The 27,250-nt window shown below is 44.0% G+C and overlaps 1 protein-coding gene across 2 annotated transcripts in view; it reads right to left on the minus strand.

Moving 5' to 3' along the window:
• EFR3A (EFR3 homolog A) overlaps nucleotides 1-27,250 on the minus strand; it is a 325,895-nt gene that overhangs the window by 104,058 nt on the left and 194,587 nt on the right. For both annotated transcript variants that reach the window (XM_033933620.1, XM_033933619.1), the window contains exons 9-10: nucleotides 10,004-10,082; nucleotides 2,948-3,083 (exon numbers count right to left, since the gene is read on the minus strand). In XM_033933620.1, coding sequence (XP_033789511.1) covers nucleotides 2,948-3,083; nucleotides 10,004-10,082 — 215 coding nt within the window. The remainder of the gene's footprint in view (nucleotides 1-2,947; nucleotides 3,084-10,003; nucleotides 10,083-27,250) is intronic.

Below are 27,250 nucleotides of genomic sequence, written 5' to 3' on the forward strand. Positions count from 1 at the left end.
GATTCTGTTCTTATAAATGTTCTAACTATTTACAACTTTAGAAGGAATCCTTTGGATCAACTCCATATCCTTTTGGAAGAAGCATCTATAAAACTGCACAGAATAATTTAAATTTGTCTCACTGGAGACTTATAGAGAGGCACTAGCATTTTCTTTTCTCCTGGTCATTTCTTTACTTAAGCACCCAAGCATCCTCATGGCTAAGTGCTGTCATCTACTCCACTGTTCTTCAACCGCAGGTCTGAGGACCGGTGTCGGTCCGCAAGAAATTTCTGCCGGTCCACGCAGAGCCGGCAAGATTAAAATGACCATAGGTCCGTTTTCAAACCTCCTGTCCCGTTGTGCTCGGGGACAACGGGACAGGCGATCATTTCCTGTCCCTCCCTCCTTCCTTTCCCCGGGTCCCCTTCTCTTACCGCCCTGCTGCTACTGCTAAAGCCGACAGGAAGTCTTCTTTCCGACGTCAATTCTAACGTTGGAGAGGACGTTCTGGGCCAACCAGGCAGCGATTGGCTGGCCCAGAATGTCCTCTCCGACGTCAGAATTGACGTCGGAAAGAAGACTTCCTGTCGGCTTTAGCAGTAGCAGCAGGGCGGTAAGAGCAGGGGAAAGGAAGGAGGGAGGCTTTTTTTTTTTTGCGGGGCAGGGAGGGAAGGTGGTAGGCAGGCAAGCAGGCTGGCTTTGGCCAGGGAGGGAGGGAGAGAGATAGACAGGCAGGCAGGCTGGCTTCGGGTTGGGGGTGGGACAAAGTGTGGAAGGCAGTGAGAGAGACATGGGAAGGATGCACTGGGGGCACTAAGGACATGGGAAGGAGGCACTGGGGGCACTAAAGACATGGGAAGGAGGCACTGGGGGCACTAAAGACAGGAAGGGGCACTAAGGACATGGGAAGGAGGCACTGGGGGCACTAAAGACACAGGAAGGAGGCACTGGGGGCACTAAAGACATGGGAAGGAGGCACCGGGGGCACTAAGGACATAGAAAGGAAAGAGGGAAGGAATAAAAAGGGACAATTCTTGGGCCTGAGTGCAGAAAGAAAGAAATGAAAGCAAGGATACACAGACAGAAGGAAACGCAACCAGAGACATGAAATCACCAGACAGAAAAGGTAGGAAAAATGATTTTATTTTCAATTTAGGGATCAAAATGTGTCAGTTTTGAGAATTTATATCTGCTGTTTATATTTTGCACTGTATTTGTCTATTTTTCTATAGTTACTGAGGTGACCGAGCTCGCGGAGATGGGGCGGAAACGGGGTTTTTAAATTTTAGTCCTAGTAGTTTGCCGGTCCACAATATAATTCTTTTATTTCTGCCGGTCCACGGGTGTAAAAAGGTTGAAAAACACTGATCTACTCTATTCATTTGGCCACCTTAAAATCAACAGAAATGAGGAAGGCCAAACTATTTGATAATAAAATAAAAGTAGATATTGATTACTTCAATATTTATTAGTGAAATTTCTCAACGGAACATGCTAAGGAGGTAAAGCTTTTAGATGCCATAAGGTCTCCTTCATAGAACAGCTGGTCCAGGAACCAACCAGAAGGGAAACAACTTCAGATCTAATTCTTACTGGTTTATAGGACCTAGTGCATATGATAATGGTGATGGTGGAATTGCTAGACAATATTAATTACAAGTATAGATACAAAACCCCTCACTACTACTCTAGCACTTCATTTTGAAAAGTGAAACCATAACAAAGAAATTTAAAAACAAAGCCAAAAATATAGAATGGTTCCCACGCTCAAAATTTTGCATAAGACATGACAATACTTAAAAAGAACGTTTTGGAAGCCCAGATAAAATATTCTATGCATGAAGAGCTGAAACAATAACAATCAGTTATTTTGGAGCGTACCATAACAGCAATGAACTTTATTCCTAAATCAGGGTATAAAAAACATGATTTCTCTCTTAAATTTATTGCTAATGCTTACTGTAGAACCTGCATCATGCTAAACGGGTTTCCTTTTGGAGTTCATAGGAGTGACCAATCAGAGTCTTAGGCCACTCCCATAAGCTAAAAACTAATTCAAAGTGAAGGAAAAAGCCTCAGACAAAGGTCCTCCCACTTCCACCAAAGTGGTTTACTAAAGGTAGTCGAGCGGTCACCTCATTGGCAAAAAACCTTCAATGAAAATAAAAAAGCTTTATGCTGTACTTTGCTAGCGAAAACAAAAAAGATAAAAGAAAAACTTTTCCACTTATCCTCTGCTGATTGGTACCGGAAGATAAGTGGAAAAGTTTTTCTTCTATTTTTTTTGTTTTCGCTAGCAAAGTACAGCATAAAGCTTTTATTTTCATTGAAGTTCTTTTGCCAATGAGGTGACCACTCAACCACCTTTAGGAAACCACTTCAGTGGAGGTAGGAGGGCCCTTGTCTGAGGTTTTTTCCTTCAGTTTGAATTAGTTTTTAGCCTATGCTGTTCTTATATTATACCATTGGACATTTCAGCATCAATTAAAATTGAAAGTGTTATTGCATATATTGTTGATTTTTTCATGATAGCTGAGTTATTTCTGGCCATAACATATTGCCTTGTTACCCAGGGAAACAGACTCTCCCTACTCACAAGTTTCCCTGAGGTTCAGGAAGAGCCCCGTGAAATGGAACTTGAAAGCTTCCTTTAACTCGGGCTTGTTTTGAAGGGCTTTCCCTCTCACAATATGAATAAATATAAACCAGCTCTTTCATTGCATAAGTAAAACTGTAAAATGTATAATCTGCAAATTTTAATATTTTCCTTTTTTCTTTATTGTTGCAACATTATTTCCATATTTAGCTCCATGACTCTCAGTTCTAGCCCAGTCTTCACAGCAGCTGTCCTCATCAGATAAATTATTTTATAAAGAAAATAATTCTAGAGAGCATGGACTCTAAGAGGTCCATATTCATTATTCTTCTTTGAAGAGCAACATATAGTCAGATAATATAGGATTACCTATAGATCCTTTAGCAGCAATGGCAACTGCCTCCAACAGAACTTGCACAATGCCTGCTCGAAGGCGAGGGGAGTCTTTCTTGTGTGCATCTAAATGTCCAAGAATCAGCTGGATTACATGGTGTGAGTACTGAGCCTAAAAAAAACAACAAAACACCAAATACAAAATGAGACACCTTAAACCTGCACAGTTTATACACATTTGACAATCTGAAAATTCATTATTCTTCCTCCTCAGATTATTACTGACTAGTGTTTAAGCACGTTACATTAACGGGTGCTAGAATATATGTCTGTCTGTCTTTCTTTCTGTCTCTCTCCCTGCCCCATCTATCTTTTTTCTTTCTTTCTTTCTTTTTCTCTCTCTCCCTGCCCCATCTATCTTTTTTTTCTTTCTGTCTCCCTGCCCCCATCTAACTTTTTTTCTTTCTTTCTGTCTCGCTCCCTGGCCCCGTTTGTCCGTCTTTCTTTCTTTCTGTCTCTCTCCCTGGCTCCCTGTCTGTCTGTTTCCCTGCCCACTCTGTCTTTCTCCCTGCTCGCTGTCTGGCTGTCTTTCTTTCTGTCTCCCTCCCTGGCCTCCTGTCTGTCTGTCTCCCTGTCTATTTGTCTTTCTTTCCAACTATCTCCCTGCCCGCTGTCTGTCTTTCTTTCTGTCTCTCTCCCTGCTCGCTGTCTGTCTTTCTTTCTTTCTGTCTCTCTCCCTGCCCCCTGTTTCTCTGTGTGTGTCTGTCTTTCTTTCCGTCTCTCTCTCTCTCTGTCCCCTGTCTTTCTGTCTCTCTCCCTGTCCCTTGTCTGTCTGTCTTTCTTTCTGTCTCTCTCCTTGCCCCGTCTTTCTGTGTGTCTGTCTTTCTCATGCGCTGAGATGCTTCAGCTCTAACCCCCTTCTCCCACCTACCCTTAAATCACTCCTTTTGCCTCCTGCTAATCCCCGTCCCCAGCCTGAACAACCGCCAACCACAGTCCGGATGCTGAGCATCGGTATGCCTGCTTCAATGTTATTTTTGTGCTCTCCTTGGTCCTGTTAGACGGAGTGAAGGTGGGGTTGCCACTGTGGTGGTCAACTCCGTGCTAACGTATGCGCAGTAGAAGGAGCCAGTGCCGCTGAGGGAAGGCGATGGGGAAACCGCTGCTGGCTCCTTCTACTGGGCATGCGCGGGCATGGAAGCACGGACGCACAGAGATTGAAGTGCGCATGTGTGCTAAAGGCTTTTATTATAGTGGACTAGCTGATGACCCGGCGTTGCACGGGTATTTAATTATAGCAATAACACAGTAAATGGATTCAAATAAAGATACTTTATAGTGGTGAATGAAATTATATTTTTACAGCTTTATAAAAAGTACAATAATCAAATTATAATGCGAAATATTTGACAAAATGAATACAATACAACAAACACAAAACTTGATTATAAACAACATTTTTAGTTTCACCTCCAGGAGCAAGAACATATAAATTCTTGGGTGAAGAGACCCCCAGAACATATCACCCCAGGTAGTGAAGGATCTGCATATCAAGTTTCGATCAAATCGGTCAAGCCGTTTATTATTTACTGTGAGAATGGCAGCTGAGTACATTTTTTCCATTGACATGAATGGGTGAAATCTGATTTTCTGTTTGTAGCTCCACCCACGTGTGCAGGTGGGCCGCGAGACCCCCAGAACATATCACCCCAGGTAGTAAGGGATCTGCATACCAAGTTTCGTTCAAATCGGTCAAGCCGTTTTTGAAGCACTGTGAGAATGGCAGCTTTTTACTGTTTTTCCATTGACATGAATGGGTGAAATCTGATGTTCTGTTTGTAGCTCCGCCCACGTGTGCAGGTGGGCCGAGAGACTCCCAGAACATATCACCCCAGGTAGTGATTGATCTGCATACCAAGTTTCGTTCAAATCGGTCAAGCGTTTTTGAATTACTGTGAGAAAGGCAGCTTTTTATATTTTTTCCATTGACATGAATGGGTGAAATCTGATTTTATGTTTGTAGCTCCGCCCACGTGTGCAGGTGGGCCGCGAGACCCCCAGAACATATCACCCCAGGTAGTGAGGGATCTGCATACCAAGGTTCGTTCAAATCGGTCAAGCCGTTTTTGCGTTGGCAGCTTTTTACATTTTTTCCATTGACATGAATGGGTGAAATCTGATGTTCTGTTTGTAGCTCCGCCCACGTGTGCAGGTGGGCCGCGAGACCCCCAGAACATATCATCCCGGGTAGTGAGGGATCCGCATACCAAGTTTAGTTCAAATCGGTCCCACAGCTTTTTACATTTTTCCCATTGACTTGAATGGGTGAAATCTGAAGTTATGTTTGTAGCTTCGCCCACGTGTGCAGTTGGGCCGCGAGACCCCCAGAACATATCATCCCGGGTAGTGAGGGATCCGCATACCAAGTTTCGTTCAAATCGGGCAAGCCGTTTTTGCGTTGGCAGCTCTTTACATTTTTTCCATTGACATGAATGGGTGAAATCCGATTATCTGTTTGTAGCTCCGCCCACGTGTGCAGGTGGGCCGCGAGACCCCCAGAACATATCATCCCAGGTAGTGAGGGATCTGCATACCAAGTTTCGTTCAAATCGGTCAAGCCGTTTTTGCGTGATCGCGGCACATACATACATACATCCGATTTTATATATATAGATGATAATAACATGTTATAGTTTTATTTCCAAATTTTATCGGGTTACTTTATTTCAAAATTTACCAGGCGCTTTCATGTGAGCAAGTGGGATAAGTAAAGAACACTCCCTCACTGATATTGCAAGTATACCAAAATACAGCATGGGGTGCCAGTTCATGGAGTCTAATAATAAGCCACCTTAGGGTTGATGAGACAACCCTACCGAGCCAAAGGGGTGGGGCTCAGGAAGGGATCAGTTTAAATGACCTGGAGTTGAGTACTTCAGAGAGGACTTGAGACAAGAAATCTTCAGGAGGGAGATCCTTTCAAAGTGTGTTTGGCTATAGTATCTAAGGAGAAGAGTGGCCCTCAAGTGGATGTGAGAAGGACTGTCAAGGTAGAAGTCTCTTATCACTTTGAAGACTCAGATATTAGGTGTGCAGGCTGAAGATATGCCTGTGTTAGTAAAAGTAAGAGGAAAAGAAGGCCACTTTAGTTCTCAAAAGTAGTATCTGAGAAGGTAAGGAAAAAGAGGTGATCTTTCATAACTACAAAAGATCGCAGAAAGAGGAAGACAGACAAAAATATCTGGAAAAGTAGTTAGGGAAGCAAAACAGAAGATAAAAAATAACCGATATAGTAAAATGGGAGAACAAGACATTTTTTTTAATAAAGATATGGTAGTGATAGGAGGAATTACAAAAGTAGCATAGTGAGACTCAGGGCTAGATTCTCAAAAATTCATGCTAAAAACCGATGGGCCGCTGTCACAGCTATTGTAGTGATCTAAAAAAAGGGAGTAGTATTTCAGGGGGGTTTCAAGTGTGGGGGGATTGTAGGAAGGGTAAGGGAGTGGGTAGGTTGTTCATTAGTCTCAATACGTAGTGGTAGGGGGGTTAGTAAGAGTTGTTAACCTCCTGTAGGGACAAGTTCATGGCCATATCTTGGTACTGAGGTGTATGTATATGGAGGATGAATATTTGGTTGGCAGGTACTCTCTGCCCTTTTTGAACTGATGGACTTTATAGGCTTTGGCCACAGATGGTTTCTTTGGGTGGTGGGGGGAGGGGTTTGGTATTGCTATGGGTGATTTCCTCATAGTAAAACGGCTAGGGTTCTTCAGCTTGGAAAAGAGACGGCTGAGGGAGAGATATGATTGAAGTCTACAAAATCCTGAGTGGAGTAGAACAGGTACAAGTGGATCGAATTTTTGCTCCATCAAAAATTACAAAGACTAGAATGTCTCACCTTTTGCACTGGAACATGATGTAGGTAACTGCACAGAGGCGGCAGAGTTTTAAAGAGTCTGTAAGAAAAATCCATCACCTCTCACTCTTCCATTTATTCTTTCTCCAGTATCTGCCATTTGAGGCAAGAGTGGCGTGTGGGTATGTATGGCAAAACTTCTAACATACTTGCCTTTACCTTTTTCCCTTTCTCTCCCCTCGTTTATCTCCCATTATCTTACGTTCTCCTTTTACTCTTCTCTCTAACCTCCTCCTCCCCTTTCACTCAGTTTTGGTCTTGGAGCAGGGTACACACACACACACACACACAAACACTCCTGGTACAGCATCATCGACAGTAAAAAGAATCAACACACAGATCCTGGTCTTATGGTCCTGAAGCAGAGAGCAACTGCTCACAACCCTGCAGTCATGTAGCCCCAGGAGCTCAAAGTATGTGCATATACAGGGGTACCTTGAAATCCGAATTTAATCCGTTCCAGAACCCCGTTCAAATTCCAAAACGTTCGAGTTCCAAGACAAGTTTTCCCACTGAAAAGAATAGAAACTGGATTAATCCGTTCCTTGGTCCCACAAACTCTGCAAGACCGGGCCTACTTGGCAGAAACAGCAAGATCGGGATCCCCAGCAGCAGAGGGAGCAAGATCAGGATCCCCAGCAGCAGAGGCAGCATGACAGCTGCAAGACAGCAAGATCGGCAACGGCAGATGCAAGTGGTGTTCAGCCCAAAGCTTCCATCCCAGGCAGAAACAAGAAGCTGCGTCAGAGGGGAAGCTTTGGGTTGAGCACTGCTTGCAATTCGGATTCCAAAGCAGCGTTCGGATTCCAGAGCAAAAATGAAGAAAAAAAAAGTTCAGATTCCAAATCGTTTGAGTTCTGGGGCGTTCGGATTCCGTAGTACCACTGTACTCTTAATGCTGTAGTTCTGCAGCAGCGAAACAAACACTGCTAATCTGCATTAGCACAAGAGGGTCACACCTTCTTCCCAGTAGCGATAATGTCTAGTTCATACTTGAGTCAGAGTTATAGTAACAGGAATTGAAGATGATTGGATAGATTCACTTTTGGCTACTAAGCCAGGGCTGCAAGGATTCCATAGAAATGTCATGTGAAAATTCTTGTTTAGAACCTCTTTCTGACCCATAAAAGATCTCTTATGGTAACTCAGAGTCATGTTTTGGGAGAGGTGTCACAGCTTGATGCTGGTGCTAAACCACTCAGTGTTATAAGGTAGGCAGAAGTTGAGGGATTCCACAACGCTCACTACTTGGCACTCTTCATGTGAAGAGTAACTGCATCTATTTGCTTCTTAAGGTCCTTTCCAAAGGCTAGTGAGCCAGAGCCTAAGGGATTCCATATTAGTGTTTAGAGTCAGTGAGTTTATGAGGGGTACAGACATCTAGAGGTTGGTGTGGTGATCAAGTTTTTCTCAGTTATGCGCCAATGATCACTATCAATAATCCTTATTTCTTGATATGCTTTTTTCTTGGCTCCATGCTCTATAGCTCAGAGCCTGATGGCTAGTTTGACACAAATTCTGAAATGGCAATCGATCTCCATTGACAACCCTTAACTTCCAATGACCAGTGCATTACAATGATTCTTATGCTTTGATGATATCTTTCTGCATAGTTTAGTCTCATCCCGCAAATCCCAATCGACCCTTAGAAACATCCAAGAATAGGAGCTGCACAGGACATATGACAATTCTTACCCAGATACCTACAGGTTTTATTATGATCATTATTAACCATTCTTCAAGTCTCTGGTCATCTTCTCCACCATAGTCAGAAAAACAGATGCCACAAAATCAATAGACTAAAAATAAAAAAAGAACTTTGGGATTAGAAGGCCTGTTGTAAGCTACAGGCCTGCTAGCAGACAAGAGAAATTAGAAACTTAAGAAAAATATAACCAAGAAAGTAAAAGGGAAAGAAAAGATCTAAGGAGTTGCTGATGACACCTCCTCCTTAAAAAAAATATAAAGGATAAAAAAATAGCTATGCTCATAATTGCAACAAAAAGAAAGGAGTAGTAACTAGTAAAGGAGTAAAACATACCTGATATTCACATGAGAAAATGAATAAGGTATTTTATGTGGCCACTAATCTTTAAGCCCGTTACATTAATGGGTGCTAGAATAGATGTGTGTGTCTGTCTTTCTTTCTTTCTGTCTCTCTCTCTCCTTGGCCGCTTTCTGTCTTTCTTTCTTTCTTTCTTTCTGTCTCTCTCTTTCCTCGGCTGTCCACCACCACCCCTTGCCTACTCCCCCTGTCCAGCAGTAGCCCTTCTCCCTTCCTTTTACCTCCCCCATGTCCAGCAACACCCCTTCCCTGCTCCCCCTGTCCAGCAACAGCCCTTCTCCCTTCATTTTACCTTCCCCCCCTATCCAGCAGCACCTCTTCCCTGATCTCCCTGTCCAGCAGTAGGCCTTCTCCCTTCCTTTTACCTCCCCCGTGTCCAGCAGCACCCCTTCCCTGCTCCCCCTGTCCAGCAGCAGCCCTTCTCCCTTCCTTTTACCACCCCCCTGTCCAGCAGCAACTCTTCCCTGCTCCCCCTGTCCAGCAGTAGGCCATCTCCCTTCCTTTTACCTCCCCCCTGTCCAGCAGCACCCCTTACCTGATCCTCCTGTCCAGTAGTACCCCTTCTCCTTTCACTGCTCCCCCTGTCCAGCATCCACTAGCTCGGGCAGCCTCCGGGCTTTTGGTAGGCCGGCCCACCTCGCATTATCGAAGTGGGCCAGCCTAGCAAATGCCCTGTGGCTGCTGCGTTTGCTGGTCCGGAGATGAGAAGAGGCATTCCGGCAGCAGCAGCGCAGGAATCAAACTGCCACCACTGCTCAAATTGCTGCACGCGCCGCAAGTCCCCCCACGCACTGGAAATCGAATTCGGCATGGAGGCACACAACACGGTGGCAGGGATCACAAAACAGAGTTTTATTATGGAGGATGTAAGTATGGGAACTACTGTAAATAACTAGAAAGATAGCTCATAATTTCTTGGAAAGCTTTGAAAAACATGTCTGTCATAATGATCAGAAAAATAGTATTGCATGTTATACTTGTCTTTAGACTATATTTAACAGTTAATGTTTTATATGTAGAAGTCTGTTTTTATTTTTTATGAAGCAGAAACTCAAACATGTTAATTCAATTTAATAATGTATACTGTATTACAAGGAATTAAACCTACCTGTATGGAATACATTATGATTTTGAAGCAGGACACAGCAAATTCATTTGATTCCCAGAGCTTGTGATGATCCAAATGTCTGTAACAATAAGAAAAGAGGACTAAATTTGTACAACGTGAAAATGTTTTTTTCAGTGTGCCACATTATGAAAAATTTCTGCTAGCATGCATTTTCTAGCTACAGATGTCTTTTAACAAGGCCAGAGGTACGTATTTTTTTAATTTTAAATAGCAATAATTAATTTTATTTTCAGCTTACATCTCTAGTAATCTAGAATTTGAGCTGATTTACTGAATTTTTCCCAGATTTTTTTTTACACATAATTTGGAGTAGAAAACCATCAAAAGCCATAAACTGGCAATTCTCTCATTCTTCCCAAAGAGAAGCATAGAAAGTGACAGTAGATTAAGGTAATGTGGCTCACCCAATCTGCCCATCCATATCATCCACTATCTCTTCTATTAATAGATCCCACGTGCTTGTCCCATGCTTTCTTGTACTTGTGTTCACCATCTCCACTGGGAGATTGTTTCACTTATCTACCACTCTTTTCATATAAAAGTATTTCCTCAAATTGATTATGATCAATCCCTTTTTAAAATCATCTTATGCCCCCTTGTTCTATAGCAGGGGTGTCTAACCTTTTTGGCTTCCCTGGGCCGCACTGGCCGAAAAAAACACTTCTGGGGCCACACAAACGTGCAAACACTGCAGCAAGACAGAGGAAGTAGCTGGTAAGGCGGTAAACACCCAGGGGCAGCAGAGGAAAACACTGCATCGCCCTCGACCGGGGCCGCACAAAATACTTCACTGGGCCGCAGGTTGGACCCCCTGTTCTAGAGCTTCCTTTCAGTTGAAAGATACCTGCCTCCTGTGCATTTATGCTGCAGAGATATTTAAATGTCTCAATCATGTCTCTTCTCTCTCATCTTTCATCCAACTATACGTATTGAAGGTCTCTATGGGGTCCTTTAACTAAGGCAAGCTAATCAATTTAGCGTGCGCTAAATCAGTTAGCACGCTTTAGTAAAAGGGCCCCTATATGCTTTATGATGAAGACCACTGACCATTTTAACAGCTTCCCTCTGAACAGACTCCATCGTGTTTATATTTTTTGAAGGTGTGGTCTTGAGAATTATTCACACTACATTAAGGCCTTACTAGAGACTTATATAGAGACATATCACTGTAAAAAAAACAAAACACAGTCTTTCAGACTAAAACATTAAAAAAACCAAACTACCGTATTTTCTCACATATAATGCGCGCGTTATACGTGGTTTTTACATACCACGCATACCCTTGCGTGTTATACAAAATTTTTTTTACATAGTTCCCCCCCCCGACGCCCGATTCATCACCCGGAAGGAGCACTCGCACTCCCACCCCGAAGGACCGCTCACACCCCCACCTGAAGGATCGCTCGCACCCCCACAGCCTCCCCTCCCCTCCCCCATGGAGAAGCTGTCTACCTTGTTTCCGGATGCCAACCCAGCTGCTTCCTCTGCCAGCGGTCCTGCCCCTTCTCAGAGCCCTGTGCTGCGCTGCTTCCTCTTCAGGCGGTCCCGCCCTTTCTCTGACGTCAGAGAAAGGGCGGGACCGCCAGAAGAGGAAGCAGCGCAGCAGGGCTCAGAGAAGGGGCGGGACCGCCGGCAGAGGAAACAGCTGGGCTCGCTGGCATCCGGAAACAAGGTAGACAGCTTCTCCATGGGGGTGAGGCTGTGGGGGTGCGAGCGGTCCTTCGGGGTGGGAGTGCGAGCGCTCCTTCGGGGTGGGGGTGCGAGCGGTCCTGCGGGGGGGTGAATCGGACGTCGGGGGGGAGGGGGGCTCCTCCTGTTCCTTAATGCACCAGTGCTGGAAAGTTTTTTATGCCTTAGCATAAGTGGAAGCTGTTATAGGCCTTTTGGATCTGAGCAGAGTAGCAATGACTACAAGTATCCCTTGTGTACTCAAGATCCAAGCTGTAAGCACAAAGCGATCTGGAACTTCTATGATCAACTGGTCCCTGAGAAAGTTGATCCGGCTGTTCTTGCAGGCTGAGACTTGCGCCTATCTGAAGACGCACTAGGTCTGTATACAATTGGCTGCATGTCCAGTCTGGAGTCACTAGAATGACTGTAATGTAATGTAATGCTTAGAATCCAGGCTACTATCGTGGGCCACGGAGCAAATGTGTTAAAGAGCTTGCTCCTCAGACATTGCAATACCAGAGTGTCCAGACCCACGCTTCCGGGCTCAAATCTTCAATTGAAGAATCTATCCACTTTCTTGTTTCTTACTATCGCCATCAGATTGAAGGTTTGGGCGACTCCAGCAACAAATAATGGCCTGGAAGGCTCCTAATCTAATCTAATCTTTGATTGTATATACCGATTCATCCCAAAGGGAGGGCTCGACTGATCTGCCACTTTTGTCATGCTTGACCTAAAAGACAGATTACATGAACTTGAAGTTAGACATACTTTTTTCAAATGGTTCTCATCCTATCTTTCAAACTATGTACAAATGCATGGTTCATGCTAATGCTACCAAATTAGAACTATTCTCACCTGCCTCTGAAGTTCTGTAAAAGGTCTGTTTTCTCAAACTTTCGGACAAAAGTGTCTAGTGAAATTTACCTAAGGAACTTCTGGCAAAGAATGAGATTTGGCCCAGCAGGTCAAGAGACGTCAGGGATCCCAGTGATGAGTGGGAAAGGAAACTATAATCCTAATCAACCAAATGGAAGATCAAAGTACAAATGGCTCAAAGATGTGGAAAGAAAGTTGTCTCACAATAAACTCCCGTGTGGTGCTCAAGCCTAAACAGGCCTCAGAGCCATAAAAAAACAAAATCATAAACAGCAAAATCTTAAGAAAAAATTAACCCAGACAGGGAAAAATTTAAAAAATAAATAAAAATGAGTGGAAAAGATGGTACTTGTATGCAAAGAAGACACTCAAAAATCAAAGACATGCTGAGGAGAACTTGTAGAATCATGACCTCTCTGCTCCATGCAAAAATGAAGACTGCTGGTCTCACACACTCACGTTGGGCAGTAAGGCACTCATGCATGCAGGGTTAGATACTGCCAAAGGGTTCTTAAATCTATAGAATGCTGGACAGTATCTGCACCAGGGCTCTATTGGATGACATCACCCATATGTGAGAAACAATGTCCTGTTTTTATATCTGAAAAAAGAAATACATATTTTGTCTCACATTTACCTCACAGGATCTAGAACAGGGGTCTCAAAGTCCCTCCTTGAGGGCCGCAATCCAGTCGGGTTTTCAGGATTTCCCCAATGAATATGCATTGAAAGCATTGCATGAACATAGATCTCATGCATATTCATTGGGGAAATCCTGAAAACCCGACTGGACTGCGGCCCTCAAGGAGGGACTCTGAGACCCCTGATCTAGACCCTATATAAGAAGTGAACTCAAGCCTCTTGCTTTTATACTGCTGCTTGTCCTTGCCTTATGAAACAGTACCACCTAGATTCCTTAAGTTGACTGGCCCCTATAGATGGCTTCTACTGATTGGTTCCCTATCAACACACACATGTATATACATATTTAATTTATAACTGTTTTGTTTGCTTTTACAGCTCATGAAGGATTTATTCAGAAAGGAATATGCTTGTGATCCTTTTATGTAATTAGCTTTTGGATAAGGAAACTGTTTTATTATATGTAGGGTAGCCTAGTTCCATTTCTTGTACCGTTTTGATTTTGGAGATGATTTTTTTTGGCTTTTTCTTTCTTTCCTTCCTTCCATGTTTGCCACTGGTGCACTTTTATTTCATGTTTTGAGCCTAACCAAATTGCCAGTAGTACTGCACAGCATTAATGAAATTAGCTCCTGATGCTGGCAAGATGCCGAAACCTGTGAGGATGAGTGAACACTGGAACATGAGAAGAGACTGGACACTGGTCTGCTGCATTTGTTTTGGGGCTGCTTTTTGTACTGCTTTTGTTTTGGATTATAAATTCAGGCCCTCAATGCAGATATTTTGTTGAACTCCTCTTGTCCTCTGTTCTCTTTTGCATGCATCAGTAGAATTTCAATGAATTTATTTTGCTGCCTTTGTTATCCTTAGTAATCCTTTACATTACATTTTCTTGTATATTTCAGCCTGCTTGAAGCCTCATTATTAGCTCACCCACAGCTTCTGTGCATTAAATATTAACCATCTTTTTTGCTTTTCTTTCTCTATCCATCTCCTTCTCCCACAGAGGATAAAAGCCAATTCAGTTAAAGTAGTTTTCAATAGCATGATGTTTTCAATATCTAACTTTGTAATGATTAACTAGCACACAATCAGAGTACAATGCTATGCAGCAGACAATATAGTTATTTCTGAATGGATCAGTACATATTATACATAACACAATGGAACAATCAGCCATGCTGCGGTTTGCTCATTTTGATGAGTGATTTTTGAGAGGAAGATAAAATTAATATCGTGCTGCTAAATCCTATTTTCAAACATGTTTATCACAGTATGCTCAGTCAGAAATAGAAACATAGAAACATAGAAAAATGACGGCAGAAAAGGGCCAAAGCCCATCAAGTCTGCCCACTCCATTGACCCTTCTCTTTGATTTTGCTCACCACCCCCTGCCCTCACCTCATTAGAGATCCCACATGAATATCCCATTTATTTTTGAAATCTAATACGCTGTTGGCCTCAATCACCTGCCGTGGGAGTTCATTCCAATGATCGACCACCCTCTCAGTGAAGAAATACTTTCTGGAGTCTCCATGAAATTTCCCTCCCCTGATTTTCAGCGGATGCCCTCTGGTGGAAGAAGGTCCTATAAGACGGAAGATATCCTCTTCCACCTCGATACGACCCGTGATATATTTAAATGTCTCGATCATGTCCCCTCTCTCTCTTCGTTCTTCAAGTGAGTACAGCTGCAATTTATTCAGCCTTACTTCATACGGAAGATCTTTGAGCCCTGAGACCATCCTAGTGGCCATCCGCTGAACTGACTCCATTCTCAGCACATCTTTCCGGTAATGTGGTCTCCAGAATTGAACACAATATTCCAAATGAGGTCTCACCATGGATCTGTACAGTGGCATTATGACCTCTGGCATCCTGCTGATAAAACCTCTACGGATACAACCCATCATTTGCCTTGCCTTAGAGGAAGCCTTTTCCACCTGATTGGCAGTTTTCATGTCATCACTAATGATTACTCCTAAATCCCGTTCTTCCGTGGTCCTAACTAAGGTCTCACCATTTAACGTGTAAGTCCTGCACAGATTTCTTTTACCCAGGTGCATCACTTTGCATTTTTTAGCATTGAAGTTAAGCTGCCAAGTCGATGACCATTGTTCTAATAGTAGTAGGTCCTGTGTCATATTGTCAGGCATAGTGCTTTTACCTACTATGTTGCACAGTTTGGCGGCGTCGGCGAACAATGATATTTTTCCTCTGATCCCTTGGGTCATATCACTTATGAATATGTTGAATAGGATTGGACCCAAGACCGAGCCCTGTGGTATTCCACTGGTCACATTCGATGTTTTGGATGGGGTACCATTTACCATCACTCTCTGAAGTCTACCGCTCAGCCAATCCTTAACCCATGCAGATAGTGTTTCCCCTAATCCCAGCGATTTCAACTTGTTCAATAACCTATGGTGTGGGACGCTGTCAAAAGCTTTGCTGAAGTCCAAATACACTACGTCCAGGGACTCCCCGGCATCCAGTTGTCTTGTTACCCAATCGAAGAAGCTAATCAGATTTGATTGGCAGGACCTGCCTTTGGTAAATCCATGTTGATGGGGATCACGTAGATCTTCTTCATCCAGGATTGTATCAAGTTTCTGTTTGATCAGTGTTTCCATGAGTTTGCATACTATGGATGTGAGACTTACCGGTCTGTAATTCGCCGTCTCTGTCTTGCAGCCCTTTTTGTGGAGTGGAATAACGTTAGCTGTTTTCCAGTCCAAGGGGACTCTTCCCGTGCTTAGGGAGAGATTGAAGAGCACAGATAATGGTTCCGCCAGGACTTCCCTCAGCTCTCTGAGCACCCTGGGGTGTAGGTTGTCTGGTCCCATGGCTTTGTTTACTTTGTGTCTTGAAAGTTCGCAGTAGACGCTACTGGGAGTAAACTTGAAGTCTTGAAACGGGTCTTTCTGACTTTCCCTTGTCCATAAAAGTGGACCGGATCCCGGCTCCTCACAGGTGAAAACCGAGCAGAAGTATTCATTTAGTAGTTCGGCCTTAGTGGAATCCGATTCTGCATAATTCCCGTCCGATTTCCTGAGTCGTTCTATCCCATCTTTGTTTCTTTTCCTGTCACTAATATACCTAAAGACGGATTTATCCCCTTTCTTAATGTTCCGTGCTAGATTCTCCTCTATTCGGAGCTTGGCCTCTCTGACTGCCTTCTTGACAGCTTTAGACCTGTCCTGATAGTCTTCTTTTACCTCCTGCTTTCCTAAATGTTTGTAGTACATTCTAAAAGTACATTCTAAAAGTTTCATATCTATAAATACCCTTAGAAAGGGGAAATTAACCTACAATGAGGTATAAGGGTTAAACCCTTGAATACAGATTTTACACAGAGCTGAATACCTCTCCTGCAGAGCTCAAAGACTTTGCCTGAAGCAGAGAAGACCTTTGGCCCACATTTGTTCCTTAGCAGGCCTATCTATGGCTCACTGAGCTGATGCAACTTGGACTTGTTATTGCATCATAATCCTCCTGCTCAGAGCATGCGTCAAGGTCAAGATGACCCTCCAGCCACCATGGTGCCAGAACTCTCTGGATGCTGCCAGCAAGGAGCCAAGGTTCCTGGAATTCTATCTGGTGTTAAGGAGATATTTCTGGAGATGCTCAGGACAAGAGGTTGAAACAAAAAACAGGGAGAACATCTCATTTCCAAAGATAAACCCTTGGATCAGAGGGTATAAAAGAAGCATCTCTGAAGAGTCATGAGGTCTGCTCCATGAAAGGACTGCTCCATAAAGTCTGGTTCCAGAGGTCTGTTCCTGAGTCTGAAATCAGAAACTCTGATCCAAGAGGTCTGATCCCTGAGGTGGTGATTCACAAGTCTGGTTTCAGGGGTCTGCTCCTGAAGCAGATACCAGAAAGCCTAAATCTTGCCTGCATCTCAAGTCTGAGCCTGCCTGCTCTAAAGGCCTGCATGGGAACGGGGAATACGGAAAACCTACGGGTCCCGTGTGAACCCCGCAGGAATCCCCCAGGTCCATGGGACTCCCGCAGGGATCCCCCCTATGTATATAGTATAGGGAGTTGCAGTAGTCTAGGTTGGGCAGTAAGACGGCTTGCACCACCTTCCTAAAGCTGCTTTGAGACAGGGTTGGTCTGATTGTTTTCAGTTGTTTCAGGCTGAAGAGAAATTTCTTTGTTAGGTAGATGTTGAATAGGGAGGGAGAGCTTGTTTTCATTTCAAAATCTTTTTATTGATTTAGAAACAGTACAAAGCAAGCAGCATATACAAGACCAATTGTAGACCTTGAAAGGAGCTATATGAGGATTACACCCCCCCACCCGCTGAAAACCTATATAGCGAAATATATGTATAAAGAATATTGAATGCTCTGATATAACAGCTAAGACTTGCTATGGTAGAAAGCTTGCACTCTGCCCTAGAAAAAACATCCTTGCTTGAAGATAAATGGTTTTTATGATGTTATAACCTTATGTCCACTGACCATATGACTTATAGAAACATAGAAGATGACAGCAGATAAGGGCCATAGCCCATCAAGTCTGCCCACTCTACTGACCCACCCCCAAGTCTACTATCCTAGGGATCCCACTCCTGGTGACAGGTTCCCTTGGCTTAACCCTCTAAGGGATCCCATTTGCTCTTAAATTCTTGCACGCTGTTTGCCTCGATCACCTGCACCGGGAGCACGTTCCAAGGATCAACCACTCTCTCGGTGAAGAAATATTTCCTCGGTGAAGAAATATTTCTCTGACGTCAGACGTCAGAGAAAGGGTGGGACCGCCGGAAGACAAAGCAGCGCAGACGCAGGGCTCACAGAAGGGCCGGGACCGCCAAGAGGAAGCAGCAGGACACCTGTATGAGCTTCTACATGATGAGGTGGGGGTCAGGAGGCTGTGAGGGCGCGAGCGGTCCTTCAGGGTGGGGATGCGGGTGGGAGTGCGTGCGAGCGGTCCTTTGGGGTGGGGGTGCGGGTGCGTGCGAGCGGTCCTTTGGGGTGGGGGGTGAATCGGACGTCGGGGGGGGCATCATGCTTTCAGGGTGGGGACAGGACTTCAAGGGGGAGAGGAGAGTCGGGGTGGCCAGAGGAGAGTTGGGGCGGGCGAAAGGAGAGTCGGGCGGCGACGGGAGAGTCGGGGCAGCATGCGCGGTATACGGGTGTGCGCGGTATATAAATTTTTTTTACATATATGTCTGTTTCCCGCGTGCTATACCTGTGTGCGCGTTTTACACGGGTGCGCATTATCTATGTGAAAATACGGTATATATGATTCTAGTTGTGTGTGTCTTCTCTCTATCTTAGCAACTCAGTGAGAATTCCCCTACTAAAAACAGGGGGGAGGGGGGTGGTGATGACCTGGATAAGTGATATTCATTCTCCAACACAATAAATTATAAATCCCCCCCACACACACACACACACCTTTCACATACACCCGATTGCAGCATATATACAAAACAATAGTTCGAGGCCTTTGCTCTTATGACCCCAAACCTATTTTTACAGTCAGAACTTAAGAATCCAATAGCAAATCCAACCCTTCTTCCCAACCCCAACCCCCAAGTACTGGGAGTTCAACTAAGATTAATATCAATCTTATTCAACTTTGTAATTATTTATTACTAGACTTCTAGCTTTATGGGATATCCGTTGCAAATAAGGATCTCACATAGCTATAAAATTCTTGTATCATTTAGGAAAGACCTTAGCCCTATATTATTCCCAAAGCTTCAGTGGGTGAAGTCTGCTCCTCTAGTACCAGAATGTTTGAGTATCTGCTTGAGCCAGTGATTTAATATACATTTTTCCCATGTATGATTTTCCCAAGAAAAGTTTCTCTCCAATTACACAAGCTCCCAGAAGAGCAGCACTATTAAATATTAGCTCCTCAATAGAAAATGTGACAAATGTATGCCACAATGCATTTCTGACATTGGGGAGTGTCTGTACATCCAGCAAGAAAAGTTCACAGTTGAGGAAAAATATGCTATTTGTATGGTATGAAAATGACACCCATGCAACTCTGCATTGTAAACTTCTCTTGCTCTAAGTGTGTCCTGGAAGGTTTTAATTCATAAATCCCTGTCCAAATCTTTATTCCAAGCCTCCAGTATTTATGTATAAACTTTACGGGACTGTAACTTGACAAATTATGAAATCAAGAAACTAAGTAAGCCCCAGCATGTTCTATTCCAGGAATTGTCTGATTTTACTCCCAATGTGCGGCGACGGGCTTTGTGGAACAGTGAGATCAGATAAGAATAGCCTTACTGGTCAGATCAATGGTCCATCTAGCCCAGTATCCTGGCTCCTATAGGTATGCAAAATAATCTGTTGTATGTCTGTTGCAAATTCGGAAAGGTATAGTAGTTGCCATCCTCCCTAAGTAAGTATATGTTCAACTAAAAAAATTCTACACAACCCTCCTCTGCCCAACGACCGCCCCCCCAGAACTCCCGATCGGATCCCCCCACCCCCACCCCTTCCCCGTACCTTTAACGTTGGCCAGACAGTCGGGTGCCAAGCCCGTCCGACAGGCCAGCCGGGTCCAGAATGGGGCCAGATTGGCCCAGGCGGCAGAAACCCCGCTCACAGATGGGGCCTGAGGCACCTGGGCCAATCAGAATAGAGCGGGGTTTCTGCCGCCTGGGCCAATCCGGCCCAATTCTGGAACCGGCTGGCCTGCCAGGCGTGCTTGGCACCCGACCATCTGGCCAACGTTAAAGGTACGGGGAAGGGGTGGGGGTGGGGAGGTCATGGGGTCAGCCGTGGGGATCACAGGTCGGTGGGGGGGGTCTGATCGGGGATTCTGGGGGGGCGGTCGTTGGGGGGAAAGGGGTTGCGTTGAGGGCAGGAGGGCCTGGGATCCCTCCTGCCCGTATTGTAGTGGAGGGTGGGGGGTAGGGAGTCACTGGGGCCAGGAGGTCTTGGGCTCCCTCCTGGCCCAATCCAGTCGGGGGGGGGGTCGCCGGTGCCAGGAGAGCTTGGGCTCTCTCCTGGCCATATCGAGTCGGGGGGGGGGGCACGATCGCCGGGGCAAGAGGGCTTGGGCTCCCTCTTGCCCCAATATCATCGGGGGGGGGGGTCGCGGTTCGATGGGGCAAGAGGGCTTGGGCTCCCTCTTGCCCCGATGTTGTCGGGGGGGGGGGGGGGGGTTCGCGGTTCGACAGGGCAGGAGGGCTTGGCCACCCTCCTGCCTGGATCGTTTTTGACAGACACCAGTTACAGAATCCAGCTTTTAGGTGAAGGACTGGCTCCTCCTTCGCCTAAAAGCCCTTGTGTTGGACGTTTGGGGCTTAGGCGTTTTTTTGGTTCATTATGGGCAAAAAGTGTAGATGTCGTGGGGGTGTACTTGTAGACATAGTGGTGATCTGGGCGTTTAGTAGAGGCAGGCCATAATCAAAACAAGGACATTTGTTTTGGTTATGGACACTTTCCCTGCTTCTGCTTTAAACGTTTAAGGACTTAGGCCAAAAGGGGACTTAGACATTTTTTTTTATTATGCCCCTCCACGGAATTATTCAGTTTAGTTAACACACTTTTTGATGTCACCAATCTGAAACAAGCTCCACAGGAAAATCCTCCAGCCCCTAAAGAACTGGATTATTATTTTTGCAATAAAATTCAAAAGCTTAGATCTACCTTGATAGGGAGTGATCCAAATAATTTAGAACTCTTTTCGTTTTCTGATAATTTTATTCGAGCTGACTTATTCTGGCATGAATTTACTGATTTAAAGTGGGACAATTTTGAAACTCTTTATAATAAATATGCAAAATCTCATTGTCTTTTAGACAATTGTCCTGTGGGAATATTTAAAACTGTTCCTGTACACTTTAAGGCTGGATTCATTTACAACTGCAATATGGTCATTTCCCTTCTAACTTAGGTCATATTGTAATCACTCCGATTACAAATGCCCAACATCTTTTGTTAGTAATTATAAGTCAATAGCTGGAATTCCTTTTTTGGTAAAACTTACTTAAGGAATAGTGACTGTAGTGCTTAATGATTATTTAGAACATTTCTTAATTTTACAGTCTGGCTTTCACCCCCACTACAATACTGAAACAGTGTTGACCTCCTTGCTTATCTTCATCAGTTATTTAGTACAGGTACTAGTGCTTTGATCATGCAATTTGATCTTAGCATTGCCTTTGATCTCATAGATCATCATATCTTATTGGGCTGCTTGGGTGCTATTGGAGTGTCAGGTAATGTCTTGAACTGGTTTAGAGGCTTTTTGTCAAATCGCTTTTACCAAGTTCATTTAGATAATTCTTTTTCTCACAAATGGAAGAATTTATGTGGAGTCCTTCAGGACTCCCCCATTATCTCCCACATTGTTTAATCTTTACTTGGCTTCACTTGGAACTGGGATAGGCACGTGGGATCTCTTAGAGAGAAAGGGATAATGGTTACTGCAGATGAGCAGACTAGATGGGCCATTTGGCCTTTATCTGCCTTCGTGTTTCTATGTTTCTATAACCATAAAGTTGTATGATATCACAATGCAGGTGTAAAGATATATAGCTATGCAGATGACATCACTATAGTAGTTCCTTTGACAGCTCTTACAAATGAAACTTTGATTTTCATTCAACCGATCCTTGTAGTTGTAGAAGAATGGATGAATGACTTTAGGTTAAAACTCAACCCACATAAGACAAAATTTTTTCTTGCGTCCCCATCTGATACAATCAAGGAGGACTCAATAAATCTAAACAGCACTATTTATTCCATCTTGCCGACCATAAATTGTCTTTCGATTTCCATATTACTTCTCTGATTAAAAAATCTCACTTCCTTTTATGAAAATTACCGTATATACTAGAATATAAGTTGATCCGAATATAAGTCGAGACCCCCCTTTTCCCCAAAAGGAGGAAAAAAAAATAAAATAAAATGGTTGACTCGAATATAAGTCGGACGGTTTAATATTCAAGTGCCCTGCCCTGTCAGGCTCTGCACCCAGCTCCCTTTCTGCCAGGCACTGCACCCAGCACCCTTCCCCTGTCAGGCATTGCACCCAGCCCCCTTCCTTCCTTCCTTCTCTCCCTCCCCTGTCAGGCACTGCACCCAGCACCCTTCCCTCCCACGTCAGGCATTGCACCCAGCCCCCTTCCTCCCCTGTACTCAGAGAGACCCCCCAGGAAAGAGACTTGGGAGTACTGGTCGACAAGTCAATGAAGCCGTCTGCGCAATACATGGCGGAGAAATAAAGGGTGAACAAAATACTAGGAATGATTAAGATGGGGATCACAAACAGATCATAGAAGGTTATCATGCCTCTGTACCGGGCCATGGTACACCCCCACATGGAATACCACATCCAACACTGGTTGCCGTACATGATGGACATGGTACTACTCGAGAGGGTCCAGAGAAGAGCAACTAAAATGGTTAAGGGGCTGGAGGAGTTGCCGTACAGTGAGAGATTAGAGAAACTGGGCTTCTTCTCCCTTGAAAAGAGATGACAAAGGGGCCATGATCGAAACATTCAAGATATTGAAGGGAATAGACTTAGTAGATAAAGACAGGTTGTTCACCCTCTCCAAGGTAGAGAGAACGAGACAGCAATCTCTAAAGTTAAAAGGAGATAGATTCTGTACAAACTTAAGGAAGTTCTTCTTCATCCAGAGAGTGGTAGAAAACTGGAACGCTCTTCCGGAGGCTGTTATAGGGGAAAATACCCGCCAGGGATTCAAGATAAAGTTAGACAAGTTCCTGCTGAATCAGAACGTACGAAGGTAAGGCTAGACTCAGTTAGGGCACTGGTCTTTGACCTAAGGGTCGCCGTAGGAGCGGACTGCTGGGCACGATGGACCCAGCAGTGGCAACTCTTATATTCTTATGTTCTGTATTCTTTAATGATGTCATCAGCCCTTTCCTTGTTGCATTCAGTGCAGGCATTGCAAGGGCAACCACTATGAGGCTGATCTTGGATTCTTGTGTTTCCATCTTTGAAATGTTTCACCCATCTCCTAACATTGCTAGTACCTATGCACACATCTCCATATGCACACTGAAGTCTTTGGAGAATTTCTGCAGCAGGGATGTCCTCTTTAAGAAGGAACTCAAAGACAGCACTTTGTTGAAACAAAACATCAGTGTTGGCTATTTTGTATCTACTGCCTGTGGTCACATGATAGAAGCTACTTATTTCATAATACCTCAGTGCGTAGTGTAAAGTCTGTAAATTAAGATGTTACACTCCCCACCCCCACAATCAAGGGTACACTGTGCAAAAAAAAATGTACGACAGCTTACTAGCAACACAGGCAGTGAAACTTGACCATCACCTCTCCAACCTGCTAATAACAACACCCGACTACAAATCCTTCTGAAGGGAAATAAAAACCCTACTATTCAGAAAATTTGTCAGGACAACTTAATTCAGAATTGAAAATGTATCACTATGCCTGTAATTTGCACAATTTAACACAGTATCACACCTTTCTCTATTCCTGTAACTTGTTCTTTACCGTGTACCTCTTCTGGTAATGTCCAGCTTACATCTTTTGTAATTTGCCTAGAACTGCAAGGTTAAGGCGGAATTTAAATCACTAATGTGATTTGCCTTTCCTCCACTCAAGGGCACTCAGCGCAAAAAGATGTTTGATAACCTTCTGGCGACGCAAGCAGCAAAACTTAACCACTCCATCTCCAACCTGTTGACGGCAACGGGCGACTTCAAAACTTTTTGAAAAGAAATCAAAACCCTACTTTTCAAAAAATTTATCCAGATATCTTAACCTAACCCCTCCCCCTCCTCCTAGATAAATTCTCCCCCAAAACCTTCACTTAAATAATCTCTTCCTCCCCAAAACACCAACCAAGTATTCAGATCCCTGAAATGTAACGTAATCTTATTTGTACTCTAACTGTAATCTATTTGTTATATCACACAGTAACGTACAGTCAATTTAATATCCAATTTGCAAGTTCTTCCAGAATTAATCCAGGTACCTCTCCTCCCTTGTAACCAAAAAAAAAAAACCAAACAAAACCCCCAAACTGTTGTAACTTCACTGGAAATGTCCAGTTAGCTCTTTTGTAATCCGCCTTGAACTGCAAGGTATAGGTGGAATAGAAGTCCCTAATGTAATGTAATGTACACTTCTCTCTCCGCATTTGCAGTGATTGTGGCTGGACTGAACCGCGAATACGCAAAAACCATGAATAACATATCATATGGTGTTTCATCCTTCCCTGCGGCCTCCTTCAAATTGAGCCTGGTGCTGCCATGATGGGTCCTCCTCAGCAGCAGAGAGAGAGGGGGGATGGTGGGCATGGGGAGCCAGGGGGAACCTCTTCCCTGGCCGGAGGAAGCCATACTAACACTTTATCCACCAGCTCATGAACTTTCCACATATTCAGCATGACGGCAGCTTCCCCACAATGGAGATGGACTGGCCTCGGCTGGTCCCTACGCGGCCTCTGGAACTGGACGGGAGCGCGGAGGAGTCGGGAGAGGAGAGGCAGCCCACCATGGATTTCTTCTCCTACTCCCAGAATCCCGATAGAGCAGCCGCGGCCTAGTGCTCCTGCCTCCAAAGCCGCTACAAGTCCAGTCACTCAGGCAGAGAGTTGCAGCATGCACGTTACGGCGCTCTGCATTGGAAGGCACATCCTCTCGCAGGGCAGCCCTGGGAGGTGTAATTCGTGGGGACAGGAGTGAGGACTTTGCTTCCTGGTTTTTCAGTTTACAGTAGTTCCCATTTCTGCACTCATGGAAAAACCGCGAATAATCGAAATTGTGAGTGCAGAAACCATGAATATGGACGGACAAGTGTAATAATGTACTTGTTTTTCCTAGATTAATAAATTCAGATTTGTAAAAGATTGTTGTTCATTAATTTTAGTATGACCCTCGTACGTTTGGGGACCAAGTGACCTGCCCAGAGTCACAAGGAACAGCATATGTCAGAACCTGTATTCATTATCCGGTCTCCCAATTGTTGTAATAGGGCAAGCCTGATTATAGGCTCTCATATCCTGGGGTACCAATCCCATCTGATTCCAACTACCCAACAGGGAACTTCTTCTCATCATAGGCTGCTTACCACACCCCTCCTCCCCTCCCCGATAAGTCTGGTTAAACAGGTTTGTAACGTTCTTCAGAGCACCATTTTTCACCAGGGTAGATTAGATTTGACATCTAATGATTTAAACTACAGGTCAGGAAGATCTGAATTGATTAATAAAATGACTGCAAAAGCATAGGGACGTGTATAAGAGATTTAGAGGCTAAGCCTTCTCAGTGCCAATTAAAACCTTCCTAAGTTAAAAACCAGCAGCATTCAGAGGTCCTTAGAGTAACTGGGAGAACAATGGAAAGGGAAGAGATGCTAGGAGAGTGCTCTAATTAAGAGGAACAGCAAAGGGACTGTGGAAGAGATGTTCCTGATGAAGTCTTTGAGTCAATCAGTTGTAGCAATATAACATTCATAAAGTAGAATCCCCATATGTATTGGTATGGACCCAACACGGTCCGTGTTTCTGCTAGACTGCCGCCTTCAGGGGTCCGAAAAGTTAAACCAATGCGGATAATCTCTAAATGTGGGACTAACCGGTCAGAGAATAACACAAGAGAAGTGCCACAGGAAATCGCTAGCACATCCAATACATATGTGGATTCTACTTTATGAATGTTATATTGATACAACTGATTGACTCAATAAAGACTTCATCAAGAACATCTCTTCCACAGTTCCTTTTTTGTTTCTTGGTTGAACCATTCCATTGTGGAACACTTGTTTTTTTCCTTGTTTTCTAATTAAGAGGAACATAGAGGATATATGCCATGCAGATTGCAAATTCCCTTCCTGCAAATGGTTTCACAAAAGAAAAAAAAAATTAGCATCACAATTATTTAGTATACACATCTGATATTGTTTTATTATTTTTTGTGGGGTGGGGGATAGGATTTGTATTGGGAGTTAATATTAAATAAAAATACTACACAGAACTCTTATGTTACATAACATGAGAAGCTATTTTATTAAGTAAAACAGCACAGTCTGTTTCCAGTGTATTAGTTTTCTGCTTGAGGCAACTAATACACTGGTTCACAGTAGAAAGTGTTGCCCAACGTTGTAATCTCATTGATTGAACATTCCCTGGAGCTTCATAATTAAATTCTATAGTCTAAAACTACATATTAAAGCCTTTGAATTTTCTCTGCAGCTTGTTTTATTATAAAATGTAAAGAGGTTTGAAATACAGGTTAGTTTGTTATTGATTTCAAGCTGCCAACTTAGGGAAAAACTTACCTGCTACTTCATGGGACTTTTATTGTGTAAATATTTATAAAACAGCGCTCTTGTGAAATAAGTGCAAATTTATTTTATAATGTTTTATAGATGCAATTGAAGAGCTTATTTCCAAAACCCTCTAAGTCCAATGCAACTAATATGGACTTAGCAGTTTTCGAAAATAACATATATACTCGAATATAAGCCGACCCGAATATAAACCGAAGTAACCTCCCCCCAAAGAGGAGGAAAAAAGGTTGACTCGATTGTAAACTAGGGGGGGGGGGGGTTAATATTCAAGTGCCCTGCCAAACTCCTTTCCTGCCCTGATCTGCACCCTGTTCCCCTCCCAACTTCCCTGCTCTGTCCCCTGTCCCTCTCCCTCCTTGCTGATGCCTTAGGTGGAAAAAAGTGCGTCTTATGGAGCGAAAAATAAGGTAGTGTTTGTCCAGTGACATTGCCACGAGGAGTCAGAGGTAACCTTTTGAAGACAGCAGCCATGAGTGGAAGAACAAGTGGTAAATATTCCAGTCCACACTGATTCTGGGACTCCTTGGTTTGAGTTGGGTTTTGGGGGGTTGGGCAGGGTGTGGCCCAACCCTAATTTATATAAAGGATTGGCCTGGGGAGGACGGATTTTCTGACATTTTAGCCCTAAATTAGGGCTGGGGCTATGGCGTTAGGCACACTGGCCTCCTATTTGCCCTTTAATATACTGTATGAAAGGCCCATATTCCCCTTCCTCCCCCCCCCCTTAAATCATTACAAAGTTAGAGCCGGGTTAGAATTGT

This window comes from Geotrypetes seraphini, chromosome 2, assembly GCF_902459505.1.
Source record: "Geotrypetes seraphini chromosome 2, aGeoSer1.1, whole genome shotgun sequence".
In the NCBI taxonomy this organism is placed as follows: domain Eukaryota; kingdom Metazoa; phylum Chordata; class Amphibia; order Gymnophiona; family Dermophiidae; genus Geotrypetes; species Geotrypetes seraphini.